The sequence below is a fragment of the Poecilia reticulata genome, unplaced genomic scaffold, assembly GCF_000633615.1.
Source record: "Poecilia reticulata strain Guanapo unplaced genomic scaffold, Guppy_female_1.0+MT scaffold_155, whole genome shotgun sequence".
NCBI lineage: Eukaryota > Metazoa > Chordata > Actinopteri > Cyprinodontiformes > Poeciliidae > Poecilia > Poecilia reticulata.
The window spans coordinates 360030-376332 of record NW_007615016.1 but is presented as its reverse complement, the minus strand read 5'-3'; the positions used below and the strand labels follow the sequence as shown (position 1 = coordinate 376332).

At 40.5% G+C, this 16303-nt stretch overlaps 1 protein-coding gene across 1 annotated transcript in view; it reads right to left on the bottom strand.

Moving 5' to 3' along the window:
* Positions 1–353: 353 nt before the first annotated feature.
* sec24a (SEC24 homolog A, COPII coat complex component) overlaps positions 354–16303 on the bottom strand; it is a 29157-nt gene continuing 13207 nt past the window's right edge. The window contains exons 5-24 of the mRNA XM_008401942.2: positions 15595–15657; positions 13534–13685; positions 12402–12592; positions 12223–12325; positions 11503–11629; positions 11289–11398; positions 8992–9104; positions 8801–8919; positions 8662–8717; positions 8173–8379; positions 7668–7791; positions 7430–7588; positions 6651–6824; positions 6454–6564; positions 5295–5470; positions 4454–4591; positions 4276–4380; positions 4110–4202; positions 2446–2549; positions 354–1477 (exon numbers count right to left, since the gene is read on the bottom strand). Coding sequence (XP_008400164.2) covers positions 1363–1477; positions 2446–2549; positions 4110–4202; positions 4276–4380; positions 4454–4591; positions 5295–5470; positions 6454–6564; positions 6651–6824; positions 7430–7588; positions 7668–7791; positions 8173–8379; positions 8662–8717; positions 8801–8919; positions 8992–9104; positions 11289–11398; positions 11503–11629; positions 12223–12325; positions 12402–12592; positions 13534–13685; positions 15595–15657 — 2540 coding nt within the window. The 3' untranslated portion in view covers positions 354–1362. The remainder of the gene's footprint in view (positions 1478–2445; positions 2550–4109; positions 4203–4275; positions 4381–4453; positions 4592–5294; positions 5471–6453; positions 6565–6650; positions 6825–7429; positions 7589–7667; positions 7792–8172; positions 8380–8661; positions 8718–8800; positions 8920–8991; positions 9105–11288; positions 11399–11502; positions 11630–12222; positions 12326–12401; positions 12593–13533; positions 13686–15594; positions 15658–16303) is intronic.

Below are 16303 nucleotides of genomic sequence, written 5' to 3'. Positions count from 1 at the left end.
TATTCTCGTCTCTAGAAGCTTCATAATTCCCAGGAAATGGAGAATAAATACATGAATCTGCATTTACTGCTCACCAGAAAACCTAATGTCCTGTTATTTACTCACCATATTGAATCATTGGAGAGTAGTTACTCAGGAAGCATTCATTCAGGTTCTGCAGGAACCCAAACCCACATCAGCGATCTGAAACTCTGGTTTAATCTGACATGAGCATCTTTAAATTCAAAGCTATTTATATTGTATTTTTTATAACTTAAGATAATCTAAGATGGCATATAAACTCCATTTCAATGAGCCTGAAACTCGTAACTCCAAAATAAACATAATTGACCAACTAAAACACAAACTACATGTAAAAAGTCCCAAACTGTTTATTTTCTTAGCATTTCAACTTATTTATACTAAAATCATCAGCATTTCTTCTCCTTTACATAATGTTCAATATACAAGTATCAATAAGCAGGATTAAAAGATCAGAATGGCTTCGTCACGCCTGTGTTAAAGATTTCCCATATCCTATTATATTAAAATATTTTATATATAGAGTCAGTATTTAAACAGAGGTTTAATAATAAAAAGTGAGTTCCCATACAAGGCAATTATAGAATTTAATCAGATTGGGAGTCTCATAAATTAAACAGGAGTCAGAAAATAAAGAAAAACAGAACAGCGAAGTCGTAGAGGTGTTCTGAAAAGTCCAGAGAGAAAAGATGGCGGACGAGTTTCTGGAGGACAGATCTGACCGACCGGACCTTTTCCCCGCCGCCGAGTCGGCACATTCCAGGCAGCAGAGCCCGCCGTGTCCGTCCGTCCGTCCGCCTCCAGCTTTAGAGTCTATGCTTTGTTCAACAATTATAATGACTAAAAACGGAAAAAGAAACACACACTCTCCTTCAGGAACATTAAGATGGCCGACGCTCAGCCCACTAAGCAGATGCTCTCACATGAAGACGAGTTTGATTTGTTAGTGAAGACAAAATGTGCTTTTTGAGCAGAAACACTAGAGACCGCCTGTTCTGCATCTGACCGACACCTCGGCTTGACAGCATTGTTCTATGAGGAAAAGAAACACTGATTCATCCCATAAACGCCATTATGATCAACATGGACGTCCAGCTGCTGCCTCCAACGCCGACTCAGCCGGCCGGAGAAACGACAGAATCCAGTTCCTCCGTCCGACCGACAGATTCTGATCCGACGTTCCTGCTCAGGTTTTTCTAGAGGTGATGGCGGATCGCAGCTGGAGGGTGTGTAGAGCGCTGCCCCTTACTGCCCCACACACACACACACACACACACACACACACACACACACACACACACACACACACAGTGAACGTCCTTTCTCTGCCGCTGCTGCTGATTATTTGGAGATTTGCTGCTGCAGGTGGAGCAGGAACTCGTAGTAGGACAGAGCCGACTCCGTCCGGTCTTCGATCATGTTCTGCAGGAAGTGAGGCTTCAGCTGGCTCTCGTCCCTGAGCAGAAAATTAACAACATTCCTGCTCAGAGCTGCTTTCATCCAACAAAACATTTAAAGGGTTATTATCAAGCTTTCATTTTAAAAACAAGAAACGTCTATTCCTTCTTAAACTTTTCCACAATAAAACTCAAACGCCACACTTTGGAGACAAAACAAGTTCACTGTTACATGATATCATTTATTATTCTTATTCAAATATTTTGATAGTATTCCACTTTCTACTAAACTTGGTAAACTAAAATATAACAATTTTATGTTTCGAAACATCTGACACCAAGACACTAATTTAACAAAAAATTAAAACTATTTAGTGAAAAACATGTAAGAAGACCAGAAAGTCATTGAGCCATTTACACTAAACAAATTGTTACTTCCTCTCAAATTAAATGATTAAAACACAAAAAAATGTGTAAAAATGTTTTCTGGCATTCAACATACTCCGTATATAATTTAATTTAATGCAGAAGAGTGATTGTTTTTACAGCCGTAGAAATATAAGACCTGCAGAAAAGCCTCTTGCACATGAGCCAAACAGGAAGTCGGCCATCTTGGATTAAAGATCAGAGACATTTTGGCTGTTTACTGGCTCCTTTTCCATCAGATTCATTTTTTGCCAGATTATAAATCTTTCTGCAGCCTTTGTTCAGTTACGGCTGCAGGTTTGTTCTCTGAACCAGTCGAGCCAAACGTCAGTGACAATGCAGAGTCTAGTTTTGCATAATTCTGTGTGAAACTCATACACATTTAAAAGTCAGTTCTTATTTTTAAAACTGACTGAAGTTGTATTTTTAATTTCACCCTGGGTGAAGACTTAAAAAACAAACTAAAATGTTTTCAAATTCATGCCTAAAATGTCTGACTGGGACGGCCCAGTCAAAGTTTCCCCCAATAACTGTAGAGTTTGAACAACAGAGACTTTATTAATAAAAACAGAGAGTTTGTTTTGAATCATCTTAAACCCACCTGATGATGTGGAGGGAGGGGAAGAACGGCCGCTGATCCCTGAGCCAGCTGACGAACGCTCTGGTTCTCTGGGACTCTGCAGTGTCCAGCTCTGGAAGGAGAGACTGCAGAGGAGAGCAACAAACCTTTCAAAATAACGCAAAAGATCAAACCGAGTTACAGCAGCAGACCAGCCACTCGGCTGAAACAGGAACAGTTTAACTTGGTGTTAAATCAGCAGAGACCTGCTGATGTTTAGTGAACATTTGCACACCAGGCAGGCCTCAGTGTTCCAGAAACTAAAGATGAAAAAGGAGGGAAACATGGATGAACGGGTGGAAGGAGGAAAGGAAACAAAGGAGGACACAAGGAAGGAAAGAGGAAATGAAAAGCAGAGAAAGGTGAAATGACGAGATGTGAATGAAGAAAAGTGACGGTAGATCCAGAAAAACAGAAGGAAAGATGAAGGGAAGAATGAAGGAAGGACAGAAAGCAAGGAGACAGAGGAGGGAAGGATTGGTGGGGAGGAGGAGAGCTTTGATTCATCGAGACGAGAAATTATTTTACAATAGTTTCTTTTTCCAACAGCTGGAAAACTTCACCAGATATTTATCGTTTAGTTTGTAGAGCAAAAACTAACAGCGACGATTCAGCAAGAAATATTAGCTTTATTCAAGTCAATGAATCCTAAATCCTGATATGAAAAGCTTCAGTTCCACCGGCAGATTATTCCACTTATAACATGCAAAATGTGTTACGACTAAAATAATCTGGCAGTGGAACTAAAGCTTTTCATATCAGGATTTATTGACTTAAACCACAGGTGTCAAACTCAAGGCCCGGGGGCCAAATCTGGCCCGCCGCAGCTTTTTATGTGGCCCTCTGGACTCCAAATTACATCAATAAATCCTTCCAGTTTTTCACAAATCTGCAAAAATCACACAAAATCAACAMATTTCCAMATTTTTTCCTGATTTTACTGCTAATTTTCTCAAAATTGGTCAAAAACGTTGAATCTGTAACTGATACGAGTGATAGAGTCACATTTGACATCATACATTAGTGTAAATATTGTAAAAGAATAACGATTACAAATATTTCTTAATATTCACCACAAAATCTGTCATTTTGATTGCAAAAATAAACACTAAAATAATCACAAATCCCAGAGGAACAGCTATTTATTGATATTTTAACAGTTTTATTGGTTTTATCAATAGATTNACGACGAGTGATAGTCACATTTGACATCATACATTAGCGTAAATATTGTAAAAAAAATAATGATTACAAATATTTCTTAATATTCACCACAAAATCTGTCATTTTGATTGCAAAAATAAACACTAAAATAATCACAAATCCCAGAGGAACAGCTATTTATTGATATTTTAACAGTTTTATTGGTTTTATCAATAGATTCTGGTGCAACCGGCCCTTTAAGAACATTCAGATTTTTGATTGGCCCAAAATAAAAATGAGTTTGACACCACTGACTTAAACTAACATATCTTGCTGAATAGTTGCTGGTAAGTTAGTTTTGTCTTATTTCAAATGTATCTCAGATATTTTCTCTACAAACTAAACTAAATTTACATGGTAATATTTGTGTTTTTGCAGTGCAGTAAACCTGCTGCTGCCCTAATTAAAAGTAGCTGCATTATCATTAATGCTGTTTTTTCTACCAGCTTCTCCGGAACGGCAGCGTAGCTGGAAACTCCCAGGACTTGAGAGAGGAAGTTCTGGTGGCAGTTTCGTCCGATCCAAAGATACATGACCTGGATCAAAGACACAGGCGTTACGGCTTTGACCCGGTTCAACAGGAACGTTTCTCCGTCCCTGTGAACGCACCAGCCCGGCGTCCATGAGGAACGCTCCCTCCCGGCTGAGCTTCTCCACCGACAGCTGCAGGACTCTGGGCTGGGGGATCGTCCGCTCGCTGATGTTCAGCGCTCCCTGCGGACGACGGAAACCAGGTGAACATAAAAACACGCGGCGAGTTAAAGATGTTGGGCTTCCTGAGCCGCACCTCGTCGCTCAGGTCGTCCAGGCGGTACAGAGCCGGGTGGATCATCAGCATGGCGAACGCCAGCGGCTGGTACTTCAGCTGGTACATGGCGAACACTCGCTCATCCAGCCGGGTGCTGGTTCCGGTTCTGAAGGCTTTCTGCAGGGAACAGATTAATATTACAGATCAACCTGCTCTGATTTCAGGAGGTTTAAGCTGCTTTAAAAACACAAAACTACAAAGTTCTAGAGAAAACAGTCAACAAATGAACAAGCGTTACATTTAGAAGAGCAGCATTAAAACCATAAATGCTGATTATGTTTTAAATCCACAGGAGCCGGTTTGTACCCTGGATGTAGAGGAAGTCAGTGTTTCGGTTGCTTGACAGTTTTCTGGAGGTTTGTTCCAGATTCGTGGAGCATAGAAGCTGAATGCCTGACAGCAGAAAGGCTTTTAGGTCAAGACAGGTGGTTTAATCAATCTGGTATGTAACATTGGTGTGCTTAAATTTCCTCTTTAATTGCCTTCGTCACTTTTTACTGACGTAATTTATCGCACTGGGAGTTTTTATGCGTTTTACGTGCTGAGGCTGCTTGAAGTGAAGCAGATTACACGGATATGTAAACTTGTGTGAACACAGAAACGTGCAGGCGGATGAATCCAAACGAAACGTTCAGCTGAAGAGCTGCTCAGGCGAAGCTACAGAGGAACTCGGTTCCACAATCTAACGTGTTTCAGCAAAGGAGATAAGGAGCGAATCGACTCTTCATCTCTGGCCAGACGTAAATAAAAATCCCTTCTTCTGATGTTGGAGGTTCTGAAAGGTGGTGCCAACACTGCAGAGCTGCGGGGGAAGTGGTACCTGTTTGAGCAGAGCCAGGATGTAGAGCGGGAAGAGGCGCAGGCAGGCCGGAGCCAGCAGGCCGGGCTGCTGGATGGTCAGCGCAGACTGCCGGTACGAGGACAGCGAGTCGATGGCGGCGTTGGTCATGGCGTCTCTGGCGTCGCTCAGGCTGGACGTCACAGAGCGGTCCACCGCTGGAAACGGAGACACAGACGTCAGGAAACGCAGACGGGGGTTTCCATGAAATATTTTCTGGAAGAAACTTTCCCATGGAGTTTTCAGCTTGGAGAGAGCGGGACTGTACTCTGCCGTCCTCCGGATTTTAATTAAATTATTTTATTTCTTCTCTAAATAATCTCATCCGGTTTGATCTGGTGAGTAATTGTGACGCTATAAATAAACGGGACTAAGTTTATTCTCCATGGTCAGACAAACAGAGAACCACGTTTGTGTCTCAGTGCAGCAGCACCAAGATGCCACTCAGCCAACTTCAGGCTGCTCAGCATGGAAAGACACAAAGGTTTACATTTTTATTCACTTTATTTACTATTCAATAATTATTATAGCAATTAGGCATAAATGTTGCTTCATACCTTTTGATTTCCAGTGGAAATATTTTATCAGGTAAATATTATAAATGTTATTGATCTGATGTTGAATATTTTAGATATAATTTCCACCACATCCTCTCTTGATAAAAAAAACAACCATGCAGTTATATTTTTATATTAATGGCATCAAATTTGATTTAAATATTTTCCTCCACAGCTGGACGGGTCTTTCTTTCTTCTTCTTGTCTGAAACTTTTCCGTTTCCAGCTTCAGGATCAAAACATTTTACATCCTAAATTTCTTTTCTGAGACAATAAGAGTTTTTTCTGTCTTCTGTCTGCATCTTCGATAAATTATTTTAACTTGTATTTATAATAATGATGGAAAAACAAAAACATTTATTTTTTTAATATAAATGTTGAGATTTAAAAATGTACTTCATCCAGCTTGGAGGCTCTCTGGCGCCCCCTGGCGGCCAAACACTGCCTTAACGTACTGCTTTATGTTTAGTTAAGGTAGAAAAATAAACAGTTTGTTGCGTGAAGGGAGTCGATATCTGTGGCGGATTCAGAGGAGAGGAATAACATCGTGAATTCAGCGTCTGCGCAGCTTGGAGGAGTGCGTACCCATGCAGGCCAGCAGCCCAGTGATGGCCTGAACGTCCGCTCCAGCAAACACATCCGACAGAGAACTGACCACCGGGAGGCACATGGTGTGAACCCGAATCCTCCTCTCTCCTGTGAAGGGAAGACATTTTGTTTCACAAAAACAGGAGAAAAAAAATTGGGAGTTTGACTTTCAAAATAAGAGCTTGTTCTCCAACCTTTGCTGGAGGTGTAAAGCAGAGCAGCCTGGAAGGAGACGACCTGCATGTCGTCCAGGTTTTCCTCAATGGACATCTGGACGGCGAAGCCGGCGTCCGGGTTGACGTTGGGGAGGGACAGCAGATCCGTGGAACGCACAAAGAAGTTTCCGTGGAACGTGTGGATGGACAATCCTGCAGGGAGAAGAACAACAACAAGCTTTATTTGTTCAGCTCTTTACAAGAATTAGAAGAAAAACAGAAAAACTACACTTTAAAATGTTCAAAACAACCCAAATTACACTGCAGGAAATTACTGGGCTGCAGCTAATGATTAGTAATCGATTAATCGTATAAATAACTGCAGATTGTGCAGATTTTACATTTATCATACAAGCATATTTTTACACAATATTAAAGATGGAACAAAATATGCAAATTAGCAAATAATTCAACTACTTTTCTGAATAATAAAAATTAGCAGAAGATGCATCTGCAGCTAAAAAAATAATACCGCCAACTATCTGTTGATTATTTTCTGGATTAATAAAGTCTAAATAATTTGAAGACATATTTACAGTTTTTTTAAAATCTGAAATGCAAAATGTATTAAATTTTTAAACAGTTTTAAGTTAATTAAACTATCTGAGTGTGTTGTTCTGTTTGGGGGCATCTGATTGATTAATTGGCTGACGATTTCAATAATCTCCATTGCTTTAATTAATTGTTTCAGCCGTTAAGCTGCTAAATTAGGGATTTTAAAGTGCAGAATGAAATAAAAAGCTGGGAGATTTCCTGACCTTTGGTGCATCGTATTCTCATGACGGCCTCAAAGCCGATTTTTCGCGTTAAGTATCTCTTCAGGTCCCTCTGGAAGCGCTCCACCTGAGCCGGGTTGTGCTGATGGTGGTAGGAGGGGTAGTAATAAACGCTCCCTGCCGAGTATCTGGATATGCATCCTGAGAAACGGGCAGCAGCAGGAAACGTTTAAACTCAGGGTTAACGCTGCAGCTTCAGTGTGCTTGTGGTTTTCCTCACCAAGCGTCGCCAGGTCACAGTACTGAGCGCTGAGCAGAAACAGGTCCACTGCCACCTGCTGGCCGGAGCAGTCCAGGGCCAGCTTCTTGTAGAAATCTGTTGCTGGGGATAAATGCTGGACGTCCTGGCAGGAAAACCAGAACAAAAATACCAGCCAGTCAGCTATTTTTACAAGTTTCTCAGTTTTAGAAAAGGCACTAAATTCAATATGGCTGAAAAACCACAAAAACCTGTTGTGTTTCCATTAAGCTAATTTATTTATTCAATTGTAGCAACGTGACATCATGCCAGATCTGCCCCCAGCTTCCTGCTGAAGGGCAAAAAGCTGCTTGCCAACGTGTTAGCTCTTAAATGAACACCTGATGTGGGCAGAGATAAAAAGGGACAGAAGAATCGACTTTTCACCCTCCAGCGTTGGGCGCATGTGTGAAACGTCCAGACATAAACAACAACATGCAGGGATCAACACATCTAGGATCTACAGAGTTCCCCCCCCAGCCTGTACCTTGGCAGACGCTCTCTGGTTGGGGTCCTCTCTGGACTGCAGCGCCCCCACGCCCAGGTTGGGCAGCTGCGTCTGGAAGACGGACATCCGCCCTCCGGTGGGAGACAGCAGCTTGAAGGCGGCCTGAAGAGCCGAGCCCAGAGCYGACTGCGTCTCCATCGTCTTCTCAAATAGGTTTGGCAGACTCTTCAGCAGATCCTGCACAAGCTGGAGCAGAAACAKCCACATGGTAAAGTAAAACACTAGGACCAGAGAAATATCAACATTTTTCTCACTAAAATTACTTKCTAYTCTGTTGAAATTGCCTCTTTATTTCTGTAACTAAAAATGACCTCATATTCTGTCGAGGATGGAAATAAAAGCCACTTTTGAAAATATTTTCCATCATTTCTTAACGAAAGCAAGAAATAAACCAGGTAATAAAACAATATGAGGTTTTATTTTTCTGCCCAGTCAAAACACGRCTGACCGATGAAACAAARCGCTTACCTCCTTGCATTCGTTAAGGTTTACTAGAAGGCTGTCTGGTGTTGGTAGAAAGATATCTGTGGATCAAACGTTATAGTTTCAATAAGAGCAGAAATGCAGAAGCCGTCCGTCCAGCCGTGGCGCTCCGGACGCGGCTCACCTTCGATGTCGGAGACGATGAGCATCTGCGGCTGGGAAAGGCCCTCCTGCAGGTTGTAGAAGTGGATGGTGCTGTCGAAGGTGATGAAGCCCACCTTGGTCCGCGAGTCTCCAGGAAGCCTGAGGCGCAGAAGCAAAGCTTTACTCCGGTTTGCCCTTTGAATCAAAGACTTTCTTCTGCTCGGTACGTACGCGCTGATGTTGTCCAGCAGCGACTGGCAGAAGACGCTCAGGTAACCCGTCTCCACGGCGTTGTGGGACACGTCCAGGACGAACAGGTAGACGGCCGGCTGCGGCGGCCGCAGCTGCAGAGGCAGGCAGGGAGAGTTACTGACAGCAAGCTGCAACAAATTACAGCTGCAAGCAAACTGAGATTCCTTAACAGCTTGAATAAAATACACATCTTTGTCTATCTTTGTTTAATTTTCTTTTTTAAATGCCATCGACAAAAAAAACAAATAAATATATATATTTGTGTGTGTGTGCGTCAGTTACAGATTTGATACTTTTCCATTGACGTTTATTGAACTCAATAAAATATTAAAATTTGCTTTTCATACTTTTTATTTCTACAGCCGAGTTTTCACTTCATTATATTCCCTTCAGGGTTTCCCCCAGTGTTTATAAGCCTGGCGGCCCGCCATGCTTCACTAGCCCCGCCGCCAGGCTAAGCGTTGCTTGTTTACGTTTCTAGAAAGAAACATTTTTTATTTTTTTAAAGCCAGGCTGCCAGCGTGTCTTTTCCTCTTAGCATTTCACTAGCATAGCAGATTTATTCCTAAAGGATAGGTTTATAATAGTTAGGTTTATAGTTTATGCATTTAAACCCGACAGCGTGCGGAYCAATCACACAGCTGSCGCCTCTGCGCTTTGAATCGCGCGCTGCCGCTGCTTTACCTCAGCGCGAATCGCGCGCCTCCTTTCACTCAAACTGGACACAGGCTGTATGCATCTTGTAATGGAAAATTTCTTTTCAGTCTTAATTCATTCTTGAAGGWACTGATGACACTTTTTACCATKTATTTACTGATAATATCTGCTTTGTTTTTGTATTTCTGCAAGATGTGTTTGTCCATTAAATAAGTTTGCAGACAATGTTTAGATGTATCCGCAGCCGTGAAAGCAGAAGAGACCTGAAGACGTCTTGGGTAAAATGCTTGATCTAATGATTGTCTTAAAGGACTGATGTGTGGRATGTAGYTGAGCTGAACCCATGAACTGACAAAGAAGTGTTAGAAGTTCCTCCTGAAATCCTTATCAACTRTCTTTCCTGCCATAAAATCATCTCCTCCAAGAGGTGAGRGATAGYTCATGAGGAGGGGTCAGGGTGTSTCTGGTCCATCTGGCAGTAGAGATAACATCAGACTTTGGGAGGGTCTTTGTCTTGCTGTGACTATATAACGATGTGATGTGTGTTGCTCAGGGCTCTTCTACTGACTGCGCTCAGTGAGACGGGTCTTCGAACGCTTTTGCCTTCGAATAAAGAAACTTAAAGACAAAGATTAATCTCTCTTATTGAAGCAGATTCTCATTCCTTGATAATGAAATTTCCATAACAATCCGTTTTAAAATATTAGTGTTTATGGGGCCCCTGATGGAGCCGCTGACTTCATTTGGGTTAAACAGAAGTGAAAATGTGTTGTTTTTAGACGAGTTGTGGGTTTAAATAGCATTTCACTGGAGATCTTTTCCCTTTTACATTTCCTGTCAACTTAACATCTTTTAATACAAAAACACGGTGGACCGCCCCGACCACCGGGTTTATATTAAAAAGCTTTTTTAGCTTTAGATTATTTTTCCACTTTAAGTATTTATGATTAGTTTCAACACTTAAGGATAATTATATTTTTATCTCTACCTCAGCATTTAGTTCCATTATTTTCTTATATTTATGATTTTACTTTAAACAATTATGAGAATTTTAACATCTGATTTTATTTTTCATCTCCAACTCAGGATTTTATTTATTTCTGATATTTTATGTCTATTTTTCTGGATCTCAATCGTTAAGATTTTAGAATAATTTCATTATTTTACTTCCATTTTTTATTGATGCATTAAAAAAATGTCATTTATATGCATTTTATTTATTATTCCTCTTTTCAATATTTCTGATCTTTTTTTTAGCATTTATAAAGATTTTTATTTCTACCACAGAACTGAGTTTTATTTTATTTTATAAAAATATCTAATTTATTTTATATTGGAATTAGCATCTAGTTTATTAAATTTTTCTTTTTGTGATTTTACTTTTGGGATTTTTWAAATCTGATTATTGAGTTTTTATCTACATTTTTTAATTTTTATGTCTGAACATTTTCTCAGCTGCATTCATCTCATTTCCTTTCTTTTTGTGCTCGTTTTGTTTTGTCTGAAACCGTTTTATCTCAAGTTGAGCCGCCACCGTCGCCGTCATGGAGGCAAAACGCTCAGTAAAAACAGGCTTATTGAAATCACTAATGCAGTAATAAAAAGGGATTTTAACTCGCCATGTATTCTGAAGGAGCGATGAACTCGATAGTGGCATTCTGGACTTCTGGTCTTTTGTGCGGTTCGCCGTACGACCTGCTGACCGGGTTATACATAAACTCTTCTGGGACTAAAACACAAAAACATGAAATCCATTAAAGGTCTCACATTCAAATGAACCTTTCTGAGAATAATGCTCAGATAAAAGCAGCGCGACTCTGGACATTTCCTTACCATCATTTACTCGATAGCACAAGTTGCATTTCCATCTCCTCTGGTCCAGAAAAGAAACAAACGGGTTGATGTAGGTTCTGCAGGACCGACACCGCACTATGGTGCTGGACGTCACCACAGGAAGCTGCTGCATTCATATGAACAGAAGAAACCAAATGAGTCGCTTTGTGTTCGGTTTTGTCCCAAGTTGTGAAAACATCAGTTTGTTTTCAGATTATTCAACCCAAACTCATGGTTGATCATTAAAAGCTCAATAAGTGGTGTTAATATCTCACCAATCAATATTTAAAGCTGTAGCTTTCTTTACCTCATCATGCTTCATCTTATAAAAAAAATCATCCAATTTATTTCACAAAATGTCTGAAAATATGAAAAAACACCATTTAATTATTTTAAAGTACCTGATAAAGTAAAACTAAAATCAAAATGCTTCAGTAGTTTTGTGACTGTGCATTTTTCCATGAATATTAAGGAATTATTGACCCAAAACCAGATCATTTATCTTGCTAAAAAGYTATTTTTGTCCTAGGATATTTAAGTTCAGGCTGGTTAGAATATTGTCCCCACTTCAAATGCCAACAAGTTGAAGTTTGCAACAAGGCTCTGCCTCTTTTTCTTCCAAACTGTCCGTCGCAAACAAACATGGCCAGAAGTGAAACCAGTTTCATCAGAGACGAGTCCAGACTGAGCATGTGGGCATCAGAAGTGACCAGGGATTACCGAGAGGTCTTTAAAGGGGTGCAGCAGCAGGCCCAGCGGCAGCTTGGCTTTATTCAGCACAGACTGGGTCTGAGGGATGCTGGTCAGCGTGCAACGGAAAACCCTGGAGGAACAAACAGGACGATCAGAGCCAAAGGTGCAAACGCAGCAGGCGCTGCATGCGGTCCGTCTCGTCTCACTCTGGGCTGCAGTTGAGCTTCTGCAGGTCCTGGGTGAGGCAGGGCGTCGGGGCGGGGACCGGCGCTGGCGGCAGCAGGTTCCTCTCCTGCAGCAGGTTGACCACTCTCAGAGCCTCCGGCGTGCTGGACTGGAGGCTCATGGCCGCCATCGACGGGCTCAGCTGGGCCGGACCGGGGCCGGGRCCGCCAGGCTGCKGGGAGACGGTGAAACTATAAACTAAAACTGAAAACTAAACAGTTTATATTCATATTATTGGGTTTCCAGAAACATTCCTCAGTATGGAAGCAGTTTTAACACAAAAATCAACCTCACTTACATTCCAGACAACATCAGAAAATACTTTGACCAAAAATATTAATTAAAATATGCAATATTTTGACTAGACAAAATACATATTTGATATTTCTGATTATATTCTGTTATAAAKKAAGTCAGATTTACCATTCAGTTGCATGAAGACTTTAATTAAAAATATCTACGATTAATTACTGATCATCTTAAATAAATTATGACTCATCATGAAGCATTTTTACGACTTCTTGCTTTCTGTTCCGATTAGATATCTTAACTTATTTCTCATTTGGAGGTTATACATGTATTTTAGAGAGGAGGAATACGGAAGAGGAACTGGGTCACTGAAAAATAAACTTCACAGGTCAGACTTTACTCCGACACCAAAAGTCAAAATTCTGAGAAGAAAAATAATAAGAAAAATCTGAATTTTGAGGGTAAAATATGTAAATTCTGAGATGAAAACAGAATAATTTTTCCCCAAATGGCCCTAATCCTCCTCCGTAGATATATGWAGGTTCAACCAGTGCAAATTAAATTGCCGACATCTTGAAAGAAAATAATGATTAACTGAAGCAATATCTGGATTTTGATTAGTGAATATTCCTTTAAAGAAATTTCCAAATAAATTAGATATCTCTTTAATTAGGTGACTTCCCTATTTCAGACATCTAGTCATAATGATGTCAMCAACATGTTGAAATTTGTCAAATTGTCCCAGATTTACGTAGCATTTTGAAATTTCACAGAAACGATAAAAAGGATTTTTGAAGTTGCTCCATCTTCAGCAGCACTTTTAGCTTTTCAGAGCCGWTCTGCGTGAAAATGACCTGAACTCACCTGTTGGTACGGCTGAGGSCCCTGAGTGTACGGCTGCGTGGCGGCTTGGAGCGCCGGGTGAAGGGAGGAGGGAGGCGGCGCCGAGGTGTTCTGGTACCCGGGGGGCAGGGACGGGTAGTGGCCCAAATGCCGGCCRGGYGGAGCTGCACCAGCTGAGGTAAACAACAAAAACATTTAGACCAGGAGGATCAGTCACCCGTCACAATAAATCAACTAACCGCATAAATAAATTTATCTCCATTTGATTTATGGCTTTTCTCTTCAGTCTGTTGTTTTGGCTGCAACTAAAACTGTTTAAGGATAATTTTATTTATCCTCATAATTAGAGGTGTGCCGATCGATCGGCCACCGATCATAATTGGCCGATTTCTGTGAATATGATCGGCGATCATTGGCTCTTGTTGCCGATCACCTGCATCTCATTTCTCAGCCTGCCTGTGCAGCTGGTCTCCTCTTTCCTTCACACTGCGCAAAACGCGCAGCAACAAATCCTAAGCGATGTGGAACTATAACTATAACGCACTGAGTGAATGGGGACATCTGGTTGTTGCGGCGGAAAATTGAAGCAGGTCAAAATGCATCAACACAACKAAGCTAATAGACATAAAAACAATGCCATTCTTGACGGAGTTTGGCTACATCGAGGCTCACTGCAGTAAAAAAGACACATGGAGGATCAGATAGCAGGTAAAGCAGCACAGCTACAAACACTCACCCGGATTAGCATGACGGTCAGAAAGCTAAACAAATAACCCGGAAAGCTATTTAAGTCTTGGAGCTGCGATGTAAGACGCTGGTTCTGCTCTCGCTGTTGAACCGCTGCTACGCTACAGGTAGTAATATTTCACAGACGGAGCGCCGCTTCTGCTCCACCTGGTAGTGACTCTCACACCGAACCTCAGCTTAAAGCTGCAGCATCTAACCTAAAAAATACATTTTACATACGTATTAAAACTTTCGCTGTCCTAACATGAGACAGATAATCTCTAAAAAATAATCGATCTCCTCCCTGTTCTGCATAATTACTCCGCTCAGTCAGAAACAGCCACTCAGAACTAGCAGTAATCAACTAGCCGCCATGCTAACAGGAAGTTTTCATTCAGTAACTCTGGATTGTTTATTGTAATGGATCCTGTTTTTGCCTTTGAATGTTAAGTTTTATACTTGAATTGTTTTGGCAATGTTGAGAGGTTTTATTTTGGCTCTTTGCATAATTTAGCCTCTTCAGAGCCTCCATATGTTATCAGTCTGTTAAAGATAGTTTTACTGATAGCAGGACAATTTGCACAATGCCTGTTTTGTTTAGTTTTCTTCTTGGAAAAAGTTATTAAAAACAAGTTTTTGTCTAAATTAAGGTGAATTCATGGTTCCTTTTYCCACATAATGTAACCGGTAGTGTTTATGATAAAAAATAATAATTATGTGATCGGTATCGGTGATCGGCCCTCATGGGAATCGGTATCGGCAGGAAAAAACCTGATCGGCACATCTCTACTTATAATTCATTTTATTTGCCGTTTCTGTTTTGTTTATTTTGCATATTTACAGAGTCTTCCAGTGGTAAGCTTTCATCAGCCTGGCGGGCCACCAGGCTTCATTTGCGCCCCACCAGGCTAAACATTGTATCTTCCAACGGGCTCAGCTGGTTTTTGGAGGAAATCCWGATGAGAATTTAAAGTTTGATGTTTGAGAATGTGCTCTTGCATTATTATGCCATTACCATTATATATCGCAATAATCTCTGGGACGATTTATGAAAAATTTTTATTTTTACAGGTCTAATCCTGAGTAGCAGAGGAAAAAACACTTATGCCTCACATTGATCTGTCTATTATCACTGGGAAAGCAGTTTAAGAAAAAAAGACTCTGGTCATTTCATAAAACTGTAAATTATTTTGTAGAAAAGCTGGTTGGCTTCACAGAAGATCTAAAACCAAGTTAGCCAAGTTATCCTTTAATCGACGGTAATAAAGGTTAGATRAAAGAAACAGCAAAATGTCTGAACGTTTCCTGCTGTAATGTGGCGAATGTGGTTTGTGTCGCAGGCAGAGGAAGCCGTACCCATTCTGTTGTCAACGTGGTTGTAGCTGTTTGGTGCCTGTGGGCCGTTTCCTGCCACGTCTCCTGGAACAAAACGGCAGACGGGTTTTCACCTGTTAGACACCTGAATGTTTCAGAGGCGATAAAAGCTGCAGATGGACTCAGGCTGCAACGATTAATCGATTAGTGAAATAATCAGCAACTAATTTATTAATCGATTAATCATTAACTGGAGAACGCAGACTAAAAAAGAAAGAAAGAAAAAATCATTCAGAGCAATAATAAATCCAAAACCGTACAAAAACATGTATATTTTGAATTAAAGATAAAAACATCAGCATTTTTAGTTTGATCTGGTTCAGATTCTGTGATTGCATTTTAAAGGGCCTGTCACAATAAGCAATAATCAATCMATTAATCATATGACAAATTAAAACAAGCTCAATAATTTCCATCTGCATGATTTATCACTTTTCTTTTTCTAATAAAAACTGGATGTTAAAAGTTTCCAGTCTGGTGTTTTGGCCTCAACTAAACATTTTTAAGTGCAGTTTATTTGTCGTTTGTGTTTTATTTATTTATGTTGGATATTTAAAATGTTTCAGTGTTAAATGYTCACTAGAATTTAAAGTTYATCGATCTTTGAGAATCTGCTCTCAAAGATCGACAACATAATTACAATTATGTTACTTGAAAATGGTTTCAAAACAACAATATCATCATTTATCAT